The sequence below is a fragment of the Chanos chanos genome, chromosome 4 (assembly GCF_902362185.1).
Source record: "Chanos chanos chromosome 4, fChaCha1.1, whole genome shotgun sequence".
Classification (NCBI taxonomy): Eukaryota; Metazoa; Chordata; class Actinopteri; order Gonorynchiformes; family Chanidae; genus Chanos; species Chanos chanos.
In genome coordinates this window covers 42,664,772-42,684,749 of record NC_044498.1, presented here as the reverse complement: position 1 = coordinate 42,684,749, position 19,978 = coordinate 42,664,772, and the positions used below count along the sequence as shown (strand labels likewise).

Here is a 19,978-nt window from a genome sequence, read left to right as displayed (position 1 = left end):
CTGAGAATACCGCAATCACTATGTACACTACAGTGATAAAAACTGTTGCTCCACACAGCTCTCTCTTATCCCCTACCCGTCTCCCTCAACTATATGTCTGTTAAACAGTTAAGAGGCACGCACATACACGTCACACGCAGCGGCAATTAAACATAAACAATACTGCGTCAGTCTGCATATAAGAACTCAACACTAACAGAATTGTAACTTCCAAATATTCATGTTAAGAGAAAGAAATTAAACGCTTGTATAAAGCAGCAGACAAAATTAACAATCCCACTCAACAATGTAGCTTTGGTCCCATAGGGGGCAATTTCTAATCTACATAACATTACTGTTCAGACAATGTGTAGATACTGAGACCTGAACCACCTTTGTAGCAAACAGGACCTGTTATATATCAACCCTTGAGCATACAGTAACCCACAGTCATTGCCTACTAATAAACTTCATGTAGCTGGGAAAACAAAAATGTGTGCACCTTTAATTTCTAAATAACATTACACTACCTTTCAGAAAATGTGTAGATATTGAGACCTCAGTCACTTTTGCAGCAACCAGAACCTATTATTTACCACCCGTATGACATACAATAGGCCTACTTATTGCCTACTCATGAACTTTGCGTGGCTAGGAAAACAACGTGTGCACCCTCAATATGGGGTTAAGTTCAAATCCTTATGAAATTGCCTCTGAGAAAATGTGTACATATAGAGGCTTGAATCACTTTGGTTGCAAGCAAGTTGTTGTGGGGCCTGACCCATGGTAATTGTACCACTGCACAATACCCATCATCACTATTCCTCACCCCTTTTATGTGTAAAAAGTTGATGACTGCTTGATTACCTGATTACTACCTATTATGTTTAGCTAGGCTTCAAAACCTATTTAGGTTTGTTTCTCTGTCATTGCGTCACTTTGGTTTTATATATACCACATAGAATATCTTCTGTTGTTTTAATTTATGGAGTCTGTAATGTTCTAAGTGAATTTAGGGGAAACCATATACTGCAGCAACAGTGTTACCTCTTCTCACAGCCAAGCAATGCATGAATGCATTTATGCATAAAGATCAAAGTCATTTTGTTTCAGCCAGTCTATCCTACTCTTGGTAGTTGAATCTGGGTACAGATGAGATTATGAAAACATGTACGCTGACATTTAGAAATGGTAATGATGATCATCAATAACGGATGGTTTTTGTATGATCATGTATGATTATTTTGTTTATCTTAAATATCTGTGGGCTACCACTTACTCTTCTAGTTACACATTGCAGGAGGGTTTAACTCTTGTGCAAATGAGAAAACAATATAATTTAATGATCCATAAGCACTTTATATGGAAATTGCATGCACAGCATTGCAAAGCACTATACAGTGTATTTATATCTTCCAGACTTATTCAAATATTTACAAACATTTGTAGTTACTATATAAACAAATTGCAAAACAACAACAAAAAAACAACAACCTGGTAGTAAAAACTATATTGCTGTATAAACATAAACAGACATAAACCTAGGCACATTACTTTTGGTACATACAGTTGTAAAATTCCCTAAGGTAATGAAGGAACAGACAAGATCCATACATAAATCTCTGTCACATTCCTACATTCCTAAGCTGATAATTGGCAGATTAATTCTCCAAAGAAATGCACAACATTTGTCAGGGAATGCAATGAATGCAATGTATGTAAAATGTTCATAGCTTTCTACAGCCAAGTAAGGTCCAAGTAAGTAGGAAGATGTGTCAAAGCACGACAGTGTTGTAATGAACTATTGTGGTAGATCACTGTTGAAATTCCAATTTGTAATGAATTACTGTGATAATAGTGTGAGAACAAAACTATTTCAGATAAATTTACAGGCTAGATTAACAGTTAAGATGTAACAGACATAAAATCTTTTAAGAACATGTTAAAAGCACTATGACTGGAGCTTAAGTTCAGCTTAAATTAATTTTCAATCAAAGCACATGAACAGTACCAAATGACAAACCCCTGTAATAAAAACATCAACAAAGAGTGAATGCATCAGTAGGAGACTGTAATAAATATCTACAGATACTGGAGATTTGATATATTGTATTAGAGTAATAAATATGAGTTATCTTTGTTTTGCATCATCATTTCTCAGTTAATCTTTTATCCATTCAGAGTTTTGATATGTTGAGTCAATGAAATCTTATTTTTAAGGGACCATTTGCATGTTTGATGATAAAAATTACTTAATGATAAAAATGTGATGATAAAAAAAAAAACAACAGTCAGCCAATTCTCATGAACTAGTTAGATGAAATAACACTAGTCCCTAATTCAAGAGTTGCATGAGGATATTTATTCACTCCAGTCTTGACTGACCATGAATGTGCTTGGAAGATACCTCAGTTATTGGATAATACCTTTTGTAACCATTTTTTCCATGACAATTAAGTCAAATAAATTCTGTAAGACAAGAGTGAGTGTTGAAACCATATCTCTTTCAAAAATGTGGCTTTAAATGATGAGATTTAGGGTAACAGATAACTGTGAGGTCATTTACTATTAAAACAGCTGTGATTGTATTTGAATTCCTTCAGCTAATTTCTCTGGTCTGATGCCCCCGACATGTCACTGACTTTTTAAAACTTAAGTGAATTTCACAAACAAAGAATTGTGTTCCATACAGCAGAATTGCAAAATAACATTTTCTAGATGTTGTGAATTGACGATTTAAAATATATCTTAATTTCCTATCTTAAAAAAAATTACCAGCCAAAAACTCTCATGTGCAATCAAAACTATGAATTGTGACTGACTGAACTGTACTATACATAATTATATAAATTCAGTTCTTGAACAGGGACAAATGAAATGATAACGTGAACTACAAGTTAAAAACAAAAAACAAAACTTCACCCCACATGTTGCCAGTTTTCTTTTGAAATAATAAGTTAGGCAACTGCGTTGTTTATTTAATACAACAGAAAAAGTGAATGAGGAGGGAAATCAACAGGAAAACAAACAGAGTAGTGCATATATTTTAAGCAAATTAAATGAAATTTCTTATATTACACTGAACCATTACATTAAACACAGGTCCATTTAAGAAGACTACTGTTTTTTTTTTCAGGTTCTTCATATCTACATTAGAAGTAAGCCCAGATCATTCTAGCCAAATCATTTACATTATGATGGACTATTTTTAAGGATTAACAATAACAATAAAAAAAACCAAGCACAAAAACCAAACCAAGACAAACAAAAAACAGCAATACATCCAAAATAAAACAACAAAACTATGCAGTTCATTTTAAATGTTATTATTAGATTAAATTAATAACAAAGATTTTCTTTTCAAATTTCACTGCTGCACTATCTCTTTCTTATCACCCCTACTTTCTTCTTTTCATACTCATTATTCAGTCCTTACCCTTCATAATCTTACCCTTATTCTGTCTTACCTTCTCTTTCTTTGTCTCCTTTGAATACAACACATTACAGTATTGACTGGTGCCTACTAGCACATCAGTGTAAAAGGAAATTAGGTCTCTGAAAGTTTCAACGAAAGACCTTATTTAGTTCATGTAGATGGTGGTGACCCTTCAGCAGAAACTGTCCCATTTGTCGTGTCAGCACCACCTATTGGAAGAGAAACAGAGTCAACGACTGACAGTTTGTAAAGTCCCAGAGTAATTTATTACGAGTTTTCTCATTATAAACTGTTTTAGTGTATACTGCACACTGAAGTAGTGCTCTACATACTGATAATTTTCTGCCTTTTAAAAATGTAATGCATTTTAGAATTAAAATGTATGATTTCATGTCTCAAAACATAATCTAAAGCACTGAAATTACCTTAAGAAAATAACTATGGCATTCTGAATAATAAATATGGAACATAAGGACTCTGGAATAACGTTCTGCCTGTGTCAAAAGTAATAATACTAATGTGATCTTTTCAAAATAAAAGTCCACGTGTCTTACCCTGTTTGATCTCTGACTGTGCTGGCTGTCCTGCAGTTTGCACATGCTCATGTTCTACACTTGCCTCATTGGGTGGTGTGGGGTTTGGTTGGACACTTTCAGTTTTGTTCTTAGGTTTCTTTGCAACAGGTGGTGGAACCTTGACCATCTTTCTCTGTGATTCAGATGATGTAGCTGGAATAGACAGTGATGCTAACTCAGATGCTAAATTTTTTCTGAGGTCTGCTTGGGCTTCTGGGGATGAGGGCGTTTCTATGACAACCTTCTTTGCACTCTTTGAGAAGATAAAGTTGGCAGTGGAAGTAGGAGAGGTGGGATTGCTGCCCCCTGCATGTGGTGGAGATGACTTCAGGTTTATGCCTTTTGCAGAAGCATCTTTAGCAGACATGGCAGCTGTTTTCAGGCGAATAGCCTCCTGTAGTCGCATAGAGGGGGTTATGACTGTAGGAGATTTTTGGGAAGGAGAGAAAGGGGGAAAGGAAGGGGTTTGTGACGGTGTCTTTAGCATGCTTGTAGGAGACTGAGGCATTGGCTGGGTGCTGACTGGTTGAGGCCCGGACTCAGACATGCCGGACAGTGGTTCATTGGTGCTGCCCTCAGTCCTTGAGTTAATGAGTTGGATCTCAGTTTTAGTGGATTCATGTTGGGTGTCTGGTGAAGTATAAACAGGTGGAGTGTTTGGTGAGGAGGTGACAAGTTGGGTCAGAGAATCAGTGAGATTGGGTTTTTTATCTGGATCATCTTGGTGTAAAATTGGCAGAGTGGTGTTCAGTTCAGTCTTTGGTAAAGTAGTGACAGGCTGGGCCTCTGTTTTAGTGATTTCAGATTGACTCTTTGGGAGCATGGCGTCAGGTTGAGTCTTTGGTTCATTAGTTTCAGACTGGGGATGTGTTTCAGTGTTGTCAGATTCGGTCTCGTTGGTTTTGGACACTGTCTTTGATATGATGGTGCCTGGCTGAGTTTTTATATCAGTGGGGTCAGGATGGGTCTTTGGCAATGCATCTTCAGGTTTAGTCTTTTCTTCAATGGTGTCAGACTTGACCTGTTGTTCAGTTGTGTTGTTCTCTGTCATTGATTGATTAATGTTGGGTTGGGACTCCAGCATAGTGGAATCAGACTGGGTCACTGGTAGAGCACTCTCAAATTTTGCTGAATCAGATTGACACTGGATTGTGTTGGATTCGATTTTTGTTTCAGCAGTGCTGGGTTGGGTTTTTGATGGGGTGGTGCTCAGTAGAACCTGTGATTCAGTGGTGGTTGGTTGGTTGTCTTGCATGCCACTGATTTGCTGAGACTTTTGCTCAGTGATTGGTGGGACTGTCTCATCAGTAATGGGAGCAGTCATAATCAGAGATCTTCTAACTGGTTTCTGAGGTGCCTCCTGACTGGTAGAAAAATTCTGCTCTTCAGGTTTGATAGACCCACTGGAAGCTTCTGCTTGGTTGTTATTGGACTTAACTGATCTTAGACGAACCATCTGTAAAAGCGACTGAGTTACTACAGGAGCAGAACTTTCCACTTTGGTTGGAAGAGTGTTGTTGCTCTGAGATGTTTTCTCTTTACTCTGATTTTCTAATGTTACTGGGCTGGGTGTTTTTTTGATATCTGAAGGAAGAGGGGGTGCAGGAGGAACATTAACTGGCAGGGCAGGAGAGACAAGCGGAGGAGGTGCACTTTGTTGAGTGGGTGGCACCTCCGCTGGTGGAGCTGGTGGCACATGTGGAGGCGGTGGTGCATGTGGAGGTGGTGGTGGATGTGCAGGTGGTGGTGGATGTGCAGGTGGTGGTGCATGTGGAGGTGGTAGTGCAACTACCTCTATGGGGGCCGGTGGTTCTTTTGGAATGGGTTTGAGTTCTGGTGGTGGAGGTGGCATTCCTTGTGGTGGAGGCGGTATTCCTTTTGGTAATGGAAGGGTCATCACAGAAGATGGAGGAGAAAAGGGGGGTGGTGGAGGGGGAAAGTCCGGTTCATCTTGCCCCACTATAGAGGTCTCAGATAGGATCCCCAAAGAAGGAGGAGGAGGGGGAGGAAGTGGGGGAGAGGGGGGCAGTATGAACTCATTCGACATGCAGTCTGAAGCAGAGATGATGGATGAGACAGCCTCAGATGGTGGTGTGCTCTGATTGACAGTGCGCATGGGTGGATGATGTACAAGGAGGGGACTACTCCTCTTTAAAGTCACAGATGAATCCTCCTGCTGGGAATGTGAAGAAGTCTGAGCTTTTTGATGGAGATAAATATTCAACTGTGTCATTGTTTGGGATTGGATATGCTTTTGCGGGTCAGCTGGACATATGTTATCTGTGGCCGAGGAAACAGCCTTGTGCTTTTGTTCAGCGGACTCAGCAGGGATCACGGGCTGTGTATGCTCTTGCTCTGTTAAAAGACCTCTCTTCTTAGCCCAAGACTGATAGTTGACAGGCCCAGGCCCACAGAGTAGCTCAAAAGTCCGTGGGTTATGTGCCCAAGTCTCTGGAGGGGGAGCTGGTGGAGCGAGTACTTTTGGACGTGGCGGAATGTCAAACAATGCTCGGAGACCTGTAACAGCAGAAGGGGGAGTAACACCTTTGGAGGACTCACAAGTGTTGGAGGCTGATGGAGGGGAGGCCTGAAGCACAACTGGATAACTGTTCTGACTGCCCTTTGACTGACCTGCCAGGACTGTAGAAGGCATGTGAAGATTTCTCTTCTGAAATTCTGCTAACATTGCTCTTTGATGGTCTGTACTACCAGGATGGATCTGTTTAGAATGGAGTGTTGGGGTGCCATTTGGGCTAGGGTAACCAGTAGAAGGTGTGATGACTCTGTTCAGATTGCTCCCCTGAGAGGGCCTTTTCTGTGAGGGGGAGTATGTTGGGATATGCTGTTCCCCATCTTGTGCTCCATTTTGGGTGGTAGCATTTGGCAAGCTAACAGTACCAGAGCTTGATGATTTGTCCAGTGAGCTGACACCAGCCATATAGGCAAGAGTTCTGGACTGATCTCTGATACTTTCATCTTTTTTGATATTGGTCCTGCTGCTGTCAGGCGAGTCTGTAAGATCCTGTGACCGCCTCTTTAATTTGTCCTTGTGCAGAGAGTAAGAGCGACCAGGAGGAGCTGGGGGGCGCTTTTTCTTCTTCATCACTGACAAACTGCGCATGAAAGGGCCCGCAGAGCCTGATTTCCGACTATTATCCTCAACTGTAGTACTACCATTGGCCTGACCATTTAAAGTAGCCGCATTTGAAACAGTATTGGATTTATGGGTACCAGTATGTCTCAGACAACCAGACTGGGATCTGTCTGCCATTTCCTCCTCTTGACTGCTTGCAACATGTGGCGTGCTGCTGCTGGATATGGTGGAAGAATCTGAGACTAGTGTCTCTGAAGAGTCAGAACGGCTCCTGCCTGAGCTGTCCGTGAGACCCCCAGTGTATCGGGAGGAGGCACGTGAAGAAATGCGGCTGGAGGCTCTGGATGAGGCACGGGTAGATGCTGGACTGGCGGACACCAGGCTGCTTTTACTGACAGTGCGAACACTGCTGCGGCTACGGTTACGGCTGAGCTCAACAACATCCACAGAGGCAGGCAGCACAGCGTTGGGGATAATCTTTGAGAGGTATGGGGCCTGAGGTGAGATGTACATAACTGGGCTGGGAGGATGTTCCTGAAGGCTGTTGGCTGTGGTCATCCAGGGTACAGCTAGGGATTGAGGCCTCAGCATCTGTGAAGTTTCAGGGATGACATGCTGGAGGAGTGCCATGTCATCCTTGTGTCCAACTAGTGGGGGGAGCGGCAACTCTGTCTCCTGAACAGGTTGAATGACCTCTTTGCGCAATGGTTGCATGCTGCCCTGGTCAAGAGGAGTAGATGTGATGGGTGGCATGTTCGTAGTCCCTCCATTAGGCATCTGTTCATCACCAGCTTTGCACGATGTCCAAGCTGCTCTATCTAAGCCTACAAGGAAAGGATTAACCAAAACGTATAAAGTGAGAAGCCAACATTTGTGGTGGTTTCCTGGAGTATCTTTAACGTACGAGTACGATGCCTTAATTAACAACATTTTTGTTTTGACAACCTTTGTTTCTGAATATTCAATCTAATGTGTAACTCAAGAATAATTCCTATCTAATTTATGAATAGCATACCGTACCTAGTTCTTGCTGGACATGGCGTGGTATCCCCATGACTGTGCTCCTCCTGTGTCTCCTCCTGCTCCTTCCCACCTCCTGCTTCTTTCCCTGATTCAGAGGTGTGAATGTAGAGCCTGGAGAGAATAGTTTGAGAATCTTAAAAAAAAAAGTCTACTAAAGATCAGATTTTGCTTGGACATCATGGAGCACGTCATTGATTATTTACTGTTAATGAATGCATCTTGTTCTGGAATGCCAACCTTGACGAGTGAGCCCAGAGCGCGTGGACAATGAGGACACCGTAGACCTGGTTGAGACTGTGGAAACAGTGTCAATGGCAGCACTCTCAGACTCCGGTGACTCAAGGCGTTCACTGAGCCTGCCATCAGTCTCTGTCCGAGATGTCCCTGTTGACTGCAGGGAGAGTGGTTAACGCCATCTTCACAACATGTTACACTTGACCAAAGTACAGTGTAAATACAAAATTATCAGTGCTGTCCCAACATTCTTCCTCTCCCTGTTCACCTTATCACATGACTACTCACCTCAGTGAACCAGATATGTGAGAGCATAAGCTCCTTGGCACCTTGAGAGGATTTCAATAATCTGAATAAACTTTAACAATGTTCTGAATTCTTTGGCCACTATCTTGAATAATCTCTGGATTGAAATATTGTATGAGGCAGCTGAAACAACAACAGCAACAAAAAAAAATGTATTGAGTGAAGGGCACTTACTATGATACTTTGGTCATCCATGTAGTCTACCCAGTTCTTGCTTTCTGGAAAACACAAAAACATCCATTAAAAAGATCTATTAAAACGGTGCCTGTATATAGATGCACAAATACTCATCTTATAACCTACGTGGATGAGAAAAAAAATGTCCTTTAAAAGGAACAGTACGCACTCTTAAAAACTGAAGGTAAAGGATCATAACCAATAGTGTTTGAAAAGACTCATTTTAATACATGAAGACACGACACCTGAAATTTGGATTGAATTTACACCATTCTGTATCTGCTTCTGTAAAGCTACTCATCAAAGATTGACAGAAACGCCCAGAATGTAATGGAAAATGGAACAGGCTGAACTCTTTGGTTTTAATAGGATGAATTCATACCCTCTTGCTGCATAAGCTTAAGCCCCTCCTGGGCCTGGGTGAGAATGTCCTCCACATATTTTGGGCGACTGCTCTCAGCAAACACATTCTCCTGGAAGTGTTGAGAGGGAGAGGAACCCACATCTTCTTCCTTAGGGGCTATAAGGTACCAGAGAGAGAGAGAGAGAGAGACAGAGAGAGAGCGAGAGATGGGGGGGGGGGGAGAGAGAGAGCTTGTGTGGTTAAATACACTACAAATAATATAGGCGGTGGGATGAATAAAGGGATGGATTAAGGCATAGAGGTTACACAGATGGGAAATGCATTGTGAGCTCTAAAGGTTAGTTTAATCAGGTTCAGATATTGCTGACACTTGAAAGTACTAAAACTGAAACAAGCACTGGTTCACATGACTCAGTAAAAGTAATGCAGTCATTCCCTTAAAGTTCATTGCGCTGAGCCTCTTTCCTCTCAGATAAAAACAGCATCGCTTGGCATGCGTGGCTTGGATTAAGTGTCACCTGGTTTTAGTCCCATTAAAAATGACTTAAGCAGTAACTCTACAAATCAACCACTAAGAAACAGTGATTACAATATGGTTTAGAAAAGTATCTCCAGAATGCACAAAATCTCAAGCAAACTGCTTTAACCCATTCAATCAGTTCTTGATTCATGCACTGTAACGAAAGAACCATGTGGTTGGAGCCTGGGATATAAACGAGATTAAGAAAGTTAAGCCAGTGTGGTAACAAGGCTATTAGTGCTCTGGTAGAGTAAGCAGTGTGACACTCCAGAAGGATCAGTGTGATATCTCATTATGTCACTTGGTCAAACTAGTGTCTTGTCATTACAGTAGTAAGGGCTAAATGCTGCACTAAAAAGTGTGTTAACACCACATTAGTCAGTCTGTGACCCAGCCATGTGGTCTTTATCACCACTGCTATATATATAGCAGTGTGTATGTGTGTGTGTGTGTGTGTATACACACACACACACACACACACACACACACACACACACACACACACACACACTTAAATACTTATACACTGCCATTACTTCAGTAACTGGATATTTCTGTCATTACTCTTAAGCAACTGGATATTTCTAATAATGCCAGCTATTGCTCAGAGAAAATTACAAGCACAATTATTTCTTGCAGCTGTTAATGCCAATTTTATGTCAGTATGTAAGGAAATGCTGTATCAATATGTTTTCCACACAAAATAAATCTAAAGTCTTTTCAGTTGTGTTATAATACTACCTGAAAAGACATGAGCGCATTCCTGCTGCACATTACCAATATTCTGGCTTGTTAAATCCAGAAGTAGGCTCATTAAAACAAAACATTTACCAATTCAATGAAAGGTACAATAAAAAGTGTACAACAGAATATTACCATGGTCGGATCAAACATAAATATAACCAACTAACAAAATATTACAACTATCAGCACAAAATGCACTCCTTTTACTGTCAGTGACAGACCTCAATCTTTGCTCCACTCACCTTTTCTTTTAAGGACTGACAAGAGAGAGCAAATATTTTGGGTCAGGAGAACCACCATGTTTAGGCTACTGTGGAAGTGTAGTCCTGAGAACGAAAGGGAAAGAACTGAAGCAAGAGCAGAACCAAGAATGTTCTAATAGTGACAAATTCGCAGGCTCTGGTAAAAAGTCTGTCAGAAATTCAGAAATGATTGATCAAATCCTTGTTCGTTTTTAATCTTCAGGTATCCACTCGATGAATTGAGTCAATGTGGTTGATAATGTTGCTATTCTTCACGCTTGTTGTTTTTGAGGCTTCATCTGCTGTCACGAAACAGACTGAGACTACATGACCAATCACTGAACAAAGAGGTCTCAGACACTAATCCACAACAGCTTAATTCCACAGCACTGACTCTAAATAACACACACCCTCCTCATGCTCACTACTACTGACCCCGTCTCACAAACACATAAGCCCTCTCTTTACCCACGTTATCATGCACATATGTACACACAGCCTCTGGTCCCATTAATGATGTGAGAGTGGCCATACCGCCCACTAATCATCCCTAATCCGCTGATCACACTGCTGAGGATCAGCAAAAGATCTGACAAAATTCTCTGGCAGTTTTTGGATTGGCCTGGGGTTATATTTGGTGTTTGTGCCCCCATTACTTTTGGTAAGGCTAAAGTAAATCACACGTGTGTGCGGAAAGTAAATCCACCCGGATATCAAGACGTAACTACTGGTGTCGTGTTAATAATAAAGTCAAGACAAGAAAGAACTTCTAAACATCTACTTACAAGTTACCATGTATTATATTTATGGTAACATTGAAGAAGTACACTTCAGAACTTGAATACTAATATTTAGTTGGTTGGTTGATTTACTCATTTCCACATTTTACTGTCAGTGAGCAACACACCCAGAGCAGCAGAGGTCATGTTAAAACTCACAAGTCTGAACTAACACTTTGCTTCCACAAGAGGGAGTGCAACAGCCTAAGATTGTGTTTAAGAGCTGCGTGCGCTCGTGCTTGTTCCGGTAATGATCCCATTTAATACAAAGAGGTTGTCAGCAAATGTCTGCTTAGTTTGGTCCATAATCAACATACAAAAAGAACAAGAGTGCGTAGGGAGGTGACAACTAACTCATGTTTACTCTTTAGATGAAGTTGTTTCTTTGGTTTCTTTGGAACGTCATCCAAAGTTTTATGCAGCCACAAGAATGAACTCCTATTACTGTCTTAAACTCTTTAAATGTCAGTCTCTCTGCTTTTTTAAAAGCTCATGTTGATGACTTCAGGCTGGCAAAGTACACAGAGAATCCCACTCAGTCACACAACAAGGACGTCAAACAATGTTTATATTAAATCACCAGTTTCAAATGGCTTAGACTCAACAAGAAGATTTATGGCTTAGATGCAAGAGATCCTAGACATCTTGCTAACGGTGTCCAAACATGGAACAGTACCTTCATTACATTGATTAGGTAAAATATTACACAAAGAAAAGAGAAGACATAGAGGGATAATGCCTACAACTCATGGTCATGATTGGTTTTTGAGAAGACCAATTTGTTGGAGCGTCCATGTAGTACAATGGTCACTTTTCTCCAATCTTGTAAAATATGACAAACTAAAGTTTTTCTTTTACATGGGTCAGTGGTTGATGAACTGGTGTAAGTGAGTATATAAGTGTATACATTAACATATTTTGAACGAGTCTTTGGTAAAATGCATCTGAATGCATGATCTGCATGGTGTGCAGTGGTATGCAACACTTTGTCCTTGGTGTATCATTCCACAGCAGGTTGCTCTGTGCCTTGAAGTCAGGGAGTGCCACACCCAATCAAACAACATTAATTACCCTCAGAATAAGCACTGTGTGATGATAAAGGGCTCTGGTGATATCTGTGAGACTCCACAGTCTCACACCGAACATTTAAGGTGCACACAACGACCTGTGATGTTGTTTTTTTTTTACTACCAGGTTCTGAGGTTCAGTCTTACAGTTGTCAACAGTGGATCTCACACATGAACTCCGATGAGGTAATCAACAAAAAGCCAGCGGTTTTTATCACTGTGTCTCTTTCTCACACACACAGACACACAAACACAAGTCTGACTGTGTCCTGACATGTCTCTGCCCCTGTGTACTACCAGTCATAAGCAGGATGTATGTCTATCTCAGCTTTACCAAAGACAAAACAAAAATCTCTCAAACAGTCTCAGAGATACACCAAATGCAAAATATGCAGAGGAAATATCAAACAGTAGGCATTATTGTTCTCAATTAATAAACTTCCCTGTGCCAGAATGGCTCTGCAGACATTATTTGCCATTTTGTATTTGGCAAAATTTTTAGAACAACAAAATCTAATTTTATAAATTTTTTTCATACCCGTGTGTTTTTTAAAAAATTTACTCATGTGAAAAGTTGGAATTCTCCATTAGTGTAAATCCATTTCATATGCATCGTGTGACCAAAACAATATATATTACACTATATTAATATATATTACACTACACTTATGTGTCATACTTCACGTCTTAAGGACCTCTTATATTTTACTGTCCAACTAAACTGTTTTGTCTGGATATCTGATGGGGATCATCTAAGGCGCAGTCCAGATGCCTGTCTCGCAGTAGCTCAGCCATGTCGGATAATACACATGTCAGTTCTCATCTTTCAGCATGATCTTTCTCTGAAGATCACTAGTGTAAGAAAGGCTGACTATGGGGGAGAAGGCCAGTAGTACATTAGGGTGAGAGGAACACTATATTGTATTGGCATGTAGAACTTCTGTACACATTGGGGGATATGGGGGATAGGATTGTCTCTTTTTCATGACTGTACCATGGTATCACTGGAGAAGAGCTGCACACGCCTCATGCCTGAAGGTGAAATTTGACTGAAATAACAGAAATGAAGAGGGAGGAAGTGAGAGAGCAGGAAATTGAGTGAATGTATCTGGAAGGAATACACACAAACATACCAAATACTTGTACAATGAGAGCAAGGAGACTAATCGTGAGCCAGATCACTGCATGACAGTTTCGCAAAATGACTTTATCACATACTGAGCCATGTGACCTGTGCATATCTCCCAATAAAGCCATGGAGAGAGAAAACACGCGGTTTTCAGTTGTAACTCTTTTCAACGGCCATTCAGAATGAAACGACCATTTACAGGAACTAACACGATGGTAACATTCAGAGAAAATCCAATTAAAAAAAAAAAACGTTTGGAGAATGTAAGCTATTCAGACCTGCATCGACACGCTGGCAACAGGTATCAAACCGACTGCAAGAACAAGAAGAACAGAAGGAACAGAACAAAAGAGCAGACATGTCTCTAAAATGGAACAAATCTACTTAATTATTTGTAAACACAACAGGTGGGTTGTAAGAGATGTTATACTGTATTCCACCACAAAGTTTCCACAAACCTCTGTTAACATCATATTTATAGCCATGAGACTACAATGCTTTGGTAATCAGTCAACAATCAACAATGCTTTTCTCCCAGAGGAGGACTGTTTCGGTTTTACCCAGATCTTCAGCATAGTTCTCAATTCTTTTTTTAGGTGAGAGTTAAAAGACACACTGTACGAAGTATGTAGTGCTCTCCTGTAAGTCACCACAGACATACAAAGGCAAGCTGGGACAAAACACTAGGCTCGAATGAGCCACTTTCTTCAACGATACTTAAGACAGTTGAGCTGATGATCAGAGAGTGTGGCCATAGCTGTTAATTCCAGAACATCTTCTTTCAGTGCAACTGTTAGCACACTTTCAGTTCTTGGAATTGAAAACAGGAATGATAGAGCTTGGCACAAAGACCGCACCTTGGTTTTCTGTGGCTTAGTCAAGTGCCACTTCAGTTGCTTTAAATGTAAGAAGAATGTGTCCCTTTGGGAGGCCGTAGATATACAGAAACTGAAAAGTCATCTAGCCTCTGAGGTCCATAATTAGGAACTTTTATATCTGAGTTGTACGTAGTTAGAAGCTATACTAACACTCAATGTTAACAAAGCATTCAGGTTAGGTAGATCTAGTCCTGCTCTTAACCAGAACCATGAAACAATCAAGCTGCATTTGGAAAATGTTTACAGGAAGCAAATCAGGAGCAGACATTTTGTGGCTTGAGTAGTCACAGGTACACCAGTGAGGATTCTAGAGTCCCCCAACTACTAACAACTCCCTCTGCACTTGAGGCTACAAACACACGTAGGTGCAGTAACGGCGAAGTAACATTCTTGTTTTCTTTACCCTAGTTACCTATTACCAACACTCTATAAACCATTAAGATAGTTCACTCCTAATCTTCATCAAATAGTGTAAAATAAAAAAAACCTAAGCATGTGTGTTTTTCTTGAACAGGTTTCCTCACAGCAGTTTTGTCATTTATCCTAACCTTTAGCGCAGAAAGGAAATAATCTCTGATCAGTCATATTAGACGAGGGAAAGAACAGGCCAGCGTGCCCTGTCTATGTTATACAACAGAAAGATGGTATTTACTCTCACAGATAATGATTCTGAATAAATGCCCTTGAGCACAGTAAGGCAAAACTGCAAGTAGTCACGACAAAGTCAAAAAAAGTAAAAGTGAAAAGACAGGATCTGACAAAACTGAACATTAACATTCTCTACTTGAAGACTGTTCATATCTATTATCAGGAAAGCACTAGAGGTTTACAGACAGTAGATGAAGAAAAATAATGCACAGTGGTTTTGTTGCACCAACGTGTTTTATCTCTGGCAAAACCACAGACAGATATATTTTTGGACAGCATGGTCTTCATGAAGAGAGCAAGGATGTTCATCAGTGGAGAGAGACAAATTCGATATCTTTAACCTACTATGTTATAAAAGAGATGGAACAAGTATTTACTAATTCAAATAAATAATGTCCTCAGTAAGCCCTTAATGGTATCACAGAGAGCTGGTTTTATTGTGCTCCATTCATCTTTACACCATCATTGCCATTAGTGCTCACTAGCATAATCTTGTCTTTGCATATCAGTTAACCAAATACATGCCCTTTTGAACTACGGCTTGGCCTAAGTGTGGGCCACTTCAATTTTCATAATTTGCCCTTTGTGACTCGGCCTATTATGTAAAGTTTGGCACAGTTTGTATGGCCACAATGCAGATGTCACAAAATATCAGTGCCAAGTCAGCAGTAATGGGCTTACTGGCTTTGATACATATGTCGATAACAAATAGTATATCCAGTATATCCAGTGGTATATCCAGACATGAACTATGCAGACAGGTGATATTGGTTGTCATATTACAGACTATTTTACCAGTAATTCCTTTTAATTCAAAATAATTCAAAAATAAAATATTTTGAGTTCCGTGACTTATAACAGGAACAGAGGAGGGAGCTGTAATGTTGTCTTAAAAGGTTCTTACATAAGGTATGACTCACACTTAGTTTGGCACCAATGTTACTTTATGCATGTGAATACATTTGGCTCAACTTGCGTCCTTGCACCGGTGTCCTATTTCAAATTAATCACAAACGTGAGGCCGTTAAAATGGCGTTAAGTGACTGTTACAAACAGGTATCAAACACTGGTTATGAAGAAGGAACACTGTCACTGTCCTTTCATATTACATTCCTCCATGGCTCATGATGCTCTCAACAGGAAACAAGGAGTGATTCATGAGACAGACAGAATGCTCCGTTCTAGAAGCTTCTGAACAAACACTCTGTTGGAAACTGATGGACAGATAAACTTTGAGGAGGAACAGAGAAATGCATCTGTTCAGAAGAACACATCCTAAAAAAAAAACAAACAAAAAAAAAAACCCAAAATACTTTGGAAAAAAGGGTTTCTGTTGGCCATGACGTTTTTTGTGTGTTAAACCCTGGTTCCCACTGTTTTGAGACATTTCACAGCTGTTGACCAGACATGGGCCATCTCTTTCTCATAAGGATTTAGGTCCCTATGTCACCTAGAAGAACAAGAAGTTACTTTCAGTCACTTTGACTGTAGTACTTTGTAACTTCAACTGAGTGAGATGAAGTTGTGCTGGATTCCTGCAACAACAGGAAGAAACGTAAAGAACACACAGACTACGTAACCTGTTTGCTCACCTCTCTCTCAAATTCATGTGGACACTCAGTTGAGTTAACAATCCTGTGTGAACACACCCACACACACTAATATTCATGACTATGCATGAAAAGACACACTGATACTAGAGGACAAATACATTCAGAAATCTCTCTCTCTCTTCCCCCCCTCCCATTCCTCCTGCCTTCTTACACACACAGAGAGAAGGTGGAGGTGGGGATGGGCAGAATGAGGAAGTGAGGAAGACACATTCTCCACCTCGCATAAAGTGGGAAACTCCAGTTGCTTACAAATGACAAGTATGGAATGCTAAGACTCTTCTTCACGTGGTCTAGACCTTCAGTTTCAATATGGAATATACTGTCATAAGTCAGGACATTTCTAATATTCATTTACTGAGTATCAACAGCCAAAACGTATCTGTTGCTGTGCCATCATGAGCCACCGTGATGGCGTGGTAGTAATCTGGGCTATAGGGTTTTTAAGCTGCAGTGCCAACCTGGGAATGCATACACATGGAGACATGAATGGATGTGCATAAATTTGTGCTAGCATGCTGTCACGTTTTGGTCTAACATGAATCACAAGCACAAATGCATATATGCACACACACACACACACACACACACACACACACACACGCAGGTTCACACTGTTAATTGTATTCAGCTGTAGATATATACAAACACACTCATTCACCTACACACACACCCAAACACATATATACACAGCCACCAAAGGGCCTATCCATGGGTCTGTTACAGGCCACAGGCTTAAATGGACACGAGAATGTATGGAATCTCTCAGGGAGAGGTCAGAGAGAATGAGGAAAGGATTTAGGTGATCTAGAGCAGGTGCATACATATACACATATACAAACATACACACACACACACACACACACACACACAGACACATACACACACACACAGAGGCCTTCATTTTAAGATTCCATCACTTGTTCAAGCAAATCTGACACCTGGGGCAGTGATGTCATTTGAGAAACAGTGGATGACAAAGGACAGTGTTTTTGGGTGTATTGAGTGTATTGAATACAATGAAAAAGTGTTGAGTGATTCACTAAGAATTTTTAAAACAGCCTGTTCTAAGCATCAAAGCAATACAAAAATTCTAGAAAGTTAATGACTTACTATTACTGCTTAAAAACCATGAAACATCTTAAAGAGAGAGCTAACCACGTTTTGTAACTGTAAAAGTATCAGCGTATTTTATCCTTTCTGAGTGAGAGAAAAGAGAAACAGAACGATTATTTACTCACATAATGCTCACACCACTATTTTTTCTGCTTTCCTCAGTATTGTGGTTTCTTCCTTAAGATACAAATGTTCTCTTTTTCATTTGTGGTTCTCCTTGTCCTTGCTCAGGATTCAGTTTTGTATGTGTGTGTGTGTGTGTGTGTGTGTGTGTGTGTGTGTGTGTGTGTGAGAGAGAGAGAGAGAGAGAGAAAAAGAAAAAGAGAGAGAGAGAGAGAGAGAAAGATGGACAGTCAAGATTTTTGGACTTCACAACACAGTTAACGGTGAGTCGACTCTCATGTCCAGGTGACAGAGGCAACTAAGTTGTTAAACATTTCCAACTGAGTCAACCTCCTCTGCCCCACATCAATACATCAATAAATTAACATGAAAGTACAAAAAACGTTTGCCTTCATCAGTAAACATGAGTGAGACCGACTTGGGGAGTCCTGTTAATCAGTAATGGAATTCATTATAAATATTTATACAGACGTATAGGTAACTTCCATAATAAAGGAAACACCTGAGTATATGAGGGATACAAACTGTATCAAAAGCAGGTGCTTCCACAAAGGTGTCACCCTTGAGTCCATTAAGCAATTAACATTACATCATGCTTTGCTTAGAGTCATGCACAGACATGTTGAGTAGTCTCAGTTTCTCTCTGCCCCGACTGTCATGCCACGGCTAGAGGAAGAGTGACTTTTAGGGAGGGACAACCATTGTTGTTCAGAGGTCTGAACACAAACTCATTTTTTGAGGTCTCAAGAGTTATCATAATTCATGCTTCTCTTGACCACGATAATGGTTTTCTTATTAAGAGGTCACAGCAGTAATGAGAAGTGCAGAAAGAGTTATGAGTTATCAGAAAAGAATTATTAGTTTTGAGAGGAGTCACAAGTTAGTTACCAGAAGGTTGCTGGTCATAGTATGGAGCAGACCACAGATTGAGAAAAACCCGTGTGATGGGTGAATCAGAGGAGTGCATGCCATAATCATAAACCACTCCACATTGTCTCTGCAGTCATGGATCGTGTCATGCCACTTTTGGGATAATTGCTGTTACATCATCAACGATAAAGTAAGAATCTGGTCTGATGCTGTTTATTTTTTTTTGTAGTTGTAACACTTTGTTTTGGGTTGCAACTATGTATTTTGTTTACTGTATGAATAACTAAAAAGAAAGAAGGAGATGTGAATTCTATGCCTTGCAGCTTTTCAGAGTTATATCACCTAAATCCCTTTGAATCTAAGGAGAGATCAGTTTAACAGGCCTGATTTAATTAGCTGGCAGCAAAAAGACAAGAGATGTCAATAATGTCCAAATAATCAGAGCACTGCAAGAAAAATGTTCTTTTTCCCTGCCTCATTTCTCCCCAGATTAGATTGTCCAATTGTCCTTGTTCTCCTGTAAGTCAAGGGAACAATTGGGTATTATGCCCAATACTAAATGTAGACATCTGCCTGTTTGACGGAGGGTGGGGTGGGGCAACACATATGCCCAAGGGCACATGGCCACTTGAGGCCTTCTGGATGCCTGGCCACAGCAAGATTTGAACTACAAATCCCAGGTGTTGCATGCATCTCTCTCAGTGCCTTAACCATTTGCAAGTAACTTGGTGGCAGTTAAATATACTTTGGAAATTTTTTGGGTGTATGTTTAATGGGAAGGATGAGAAATCATTGTTCAGAATTTGATAAATATGATTCAAAAACAGCTGTTGATACGGCGTTTCATTAAAAAAAAAAAAAAAAAAAAAAAGACTATCTTCGTGTGACCAACGCCAATCTTCTAGTTAAGGTCCAGCATTACCTCACATGATTCTAAGAAAGCTTTGTCTCCTTCACACATGTATAAACACACCACCCTTTCAACCAACCTTGGTAAAGGAGACCATTCTTATCATCGTCCAAGGTTTACATTCCCTCAGAAAAAGGTCATGTCTCAAAAGAAT

At 40.2% G+C, this 19,978-nt stretch overlaps 1 protein-coding gene across 1 annotated transcript in view; it reads right to left on the bottom strand.

Moving 5' to 3' along the window:
- Positions 1–3,346: 3,346 nt before the first annotated feature.
- LOC115810556 (uncharacterized protein KIAA1522 homolog) overlaps positions 3,347–19,978 on the bottom strand; it is a 28,487-nt gene continuing 11,855 nt past the window's right edge. Inside the window, exons 3-8 of the mRNA XM_030772510.1 lie at positions 9,207–9,344; positions 8,822–8,865; positions 8,345–8,498; positions 8,105–8,218; positions 3,970–7,908; positions 3,347–3,624 (exon numbers count right to left, since the gene is read on the bottom strand). Of these exons, the coding sequence (XP_030628370.1) occupies positions 3,566–3,624; positions 3,970–7,908; positions 8,105–8,218; positions 8,345–8,498; positions 8,822–8,865; positions 9,207–9,344 (4,448 nt within the window). The 3' untranslated portion in view covers positions 3,347–3,565. The remainder of the gene's footprint in view (positions 3,625–3,969; positions 7,909–8,104; positions 8,219–8,344; positions 8,499–8,821; positions 8,866–9,206; positions 9,345–19,978) is intronic.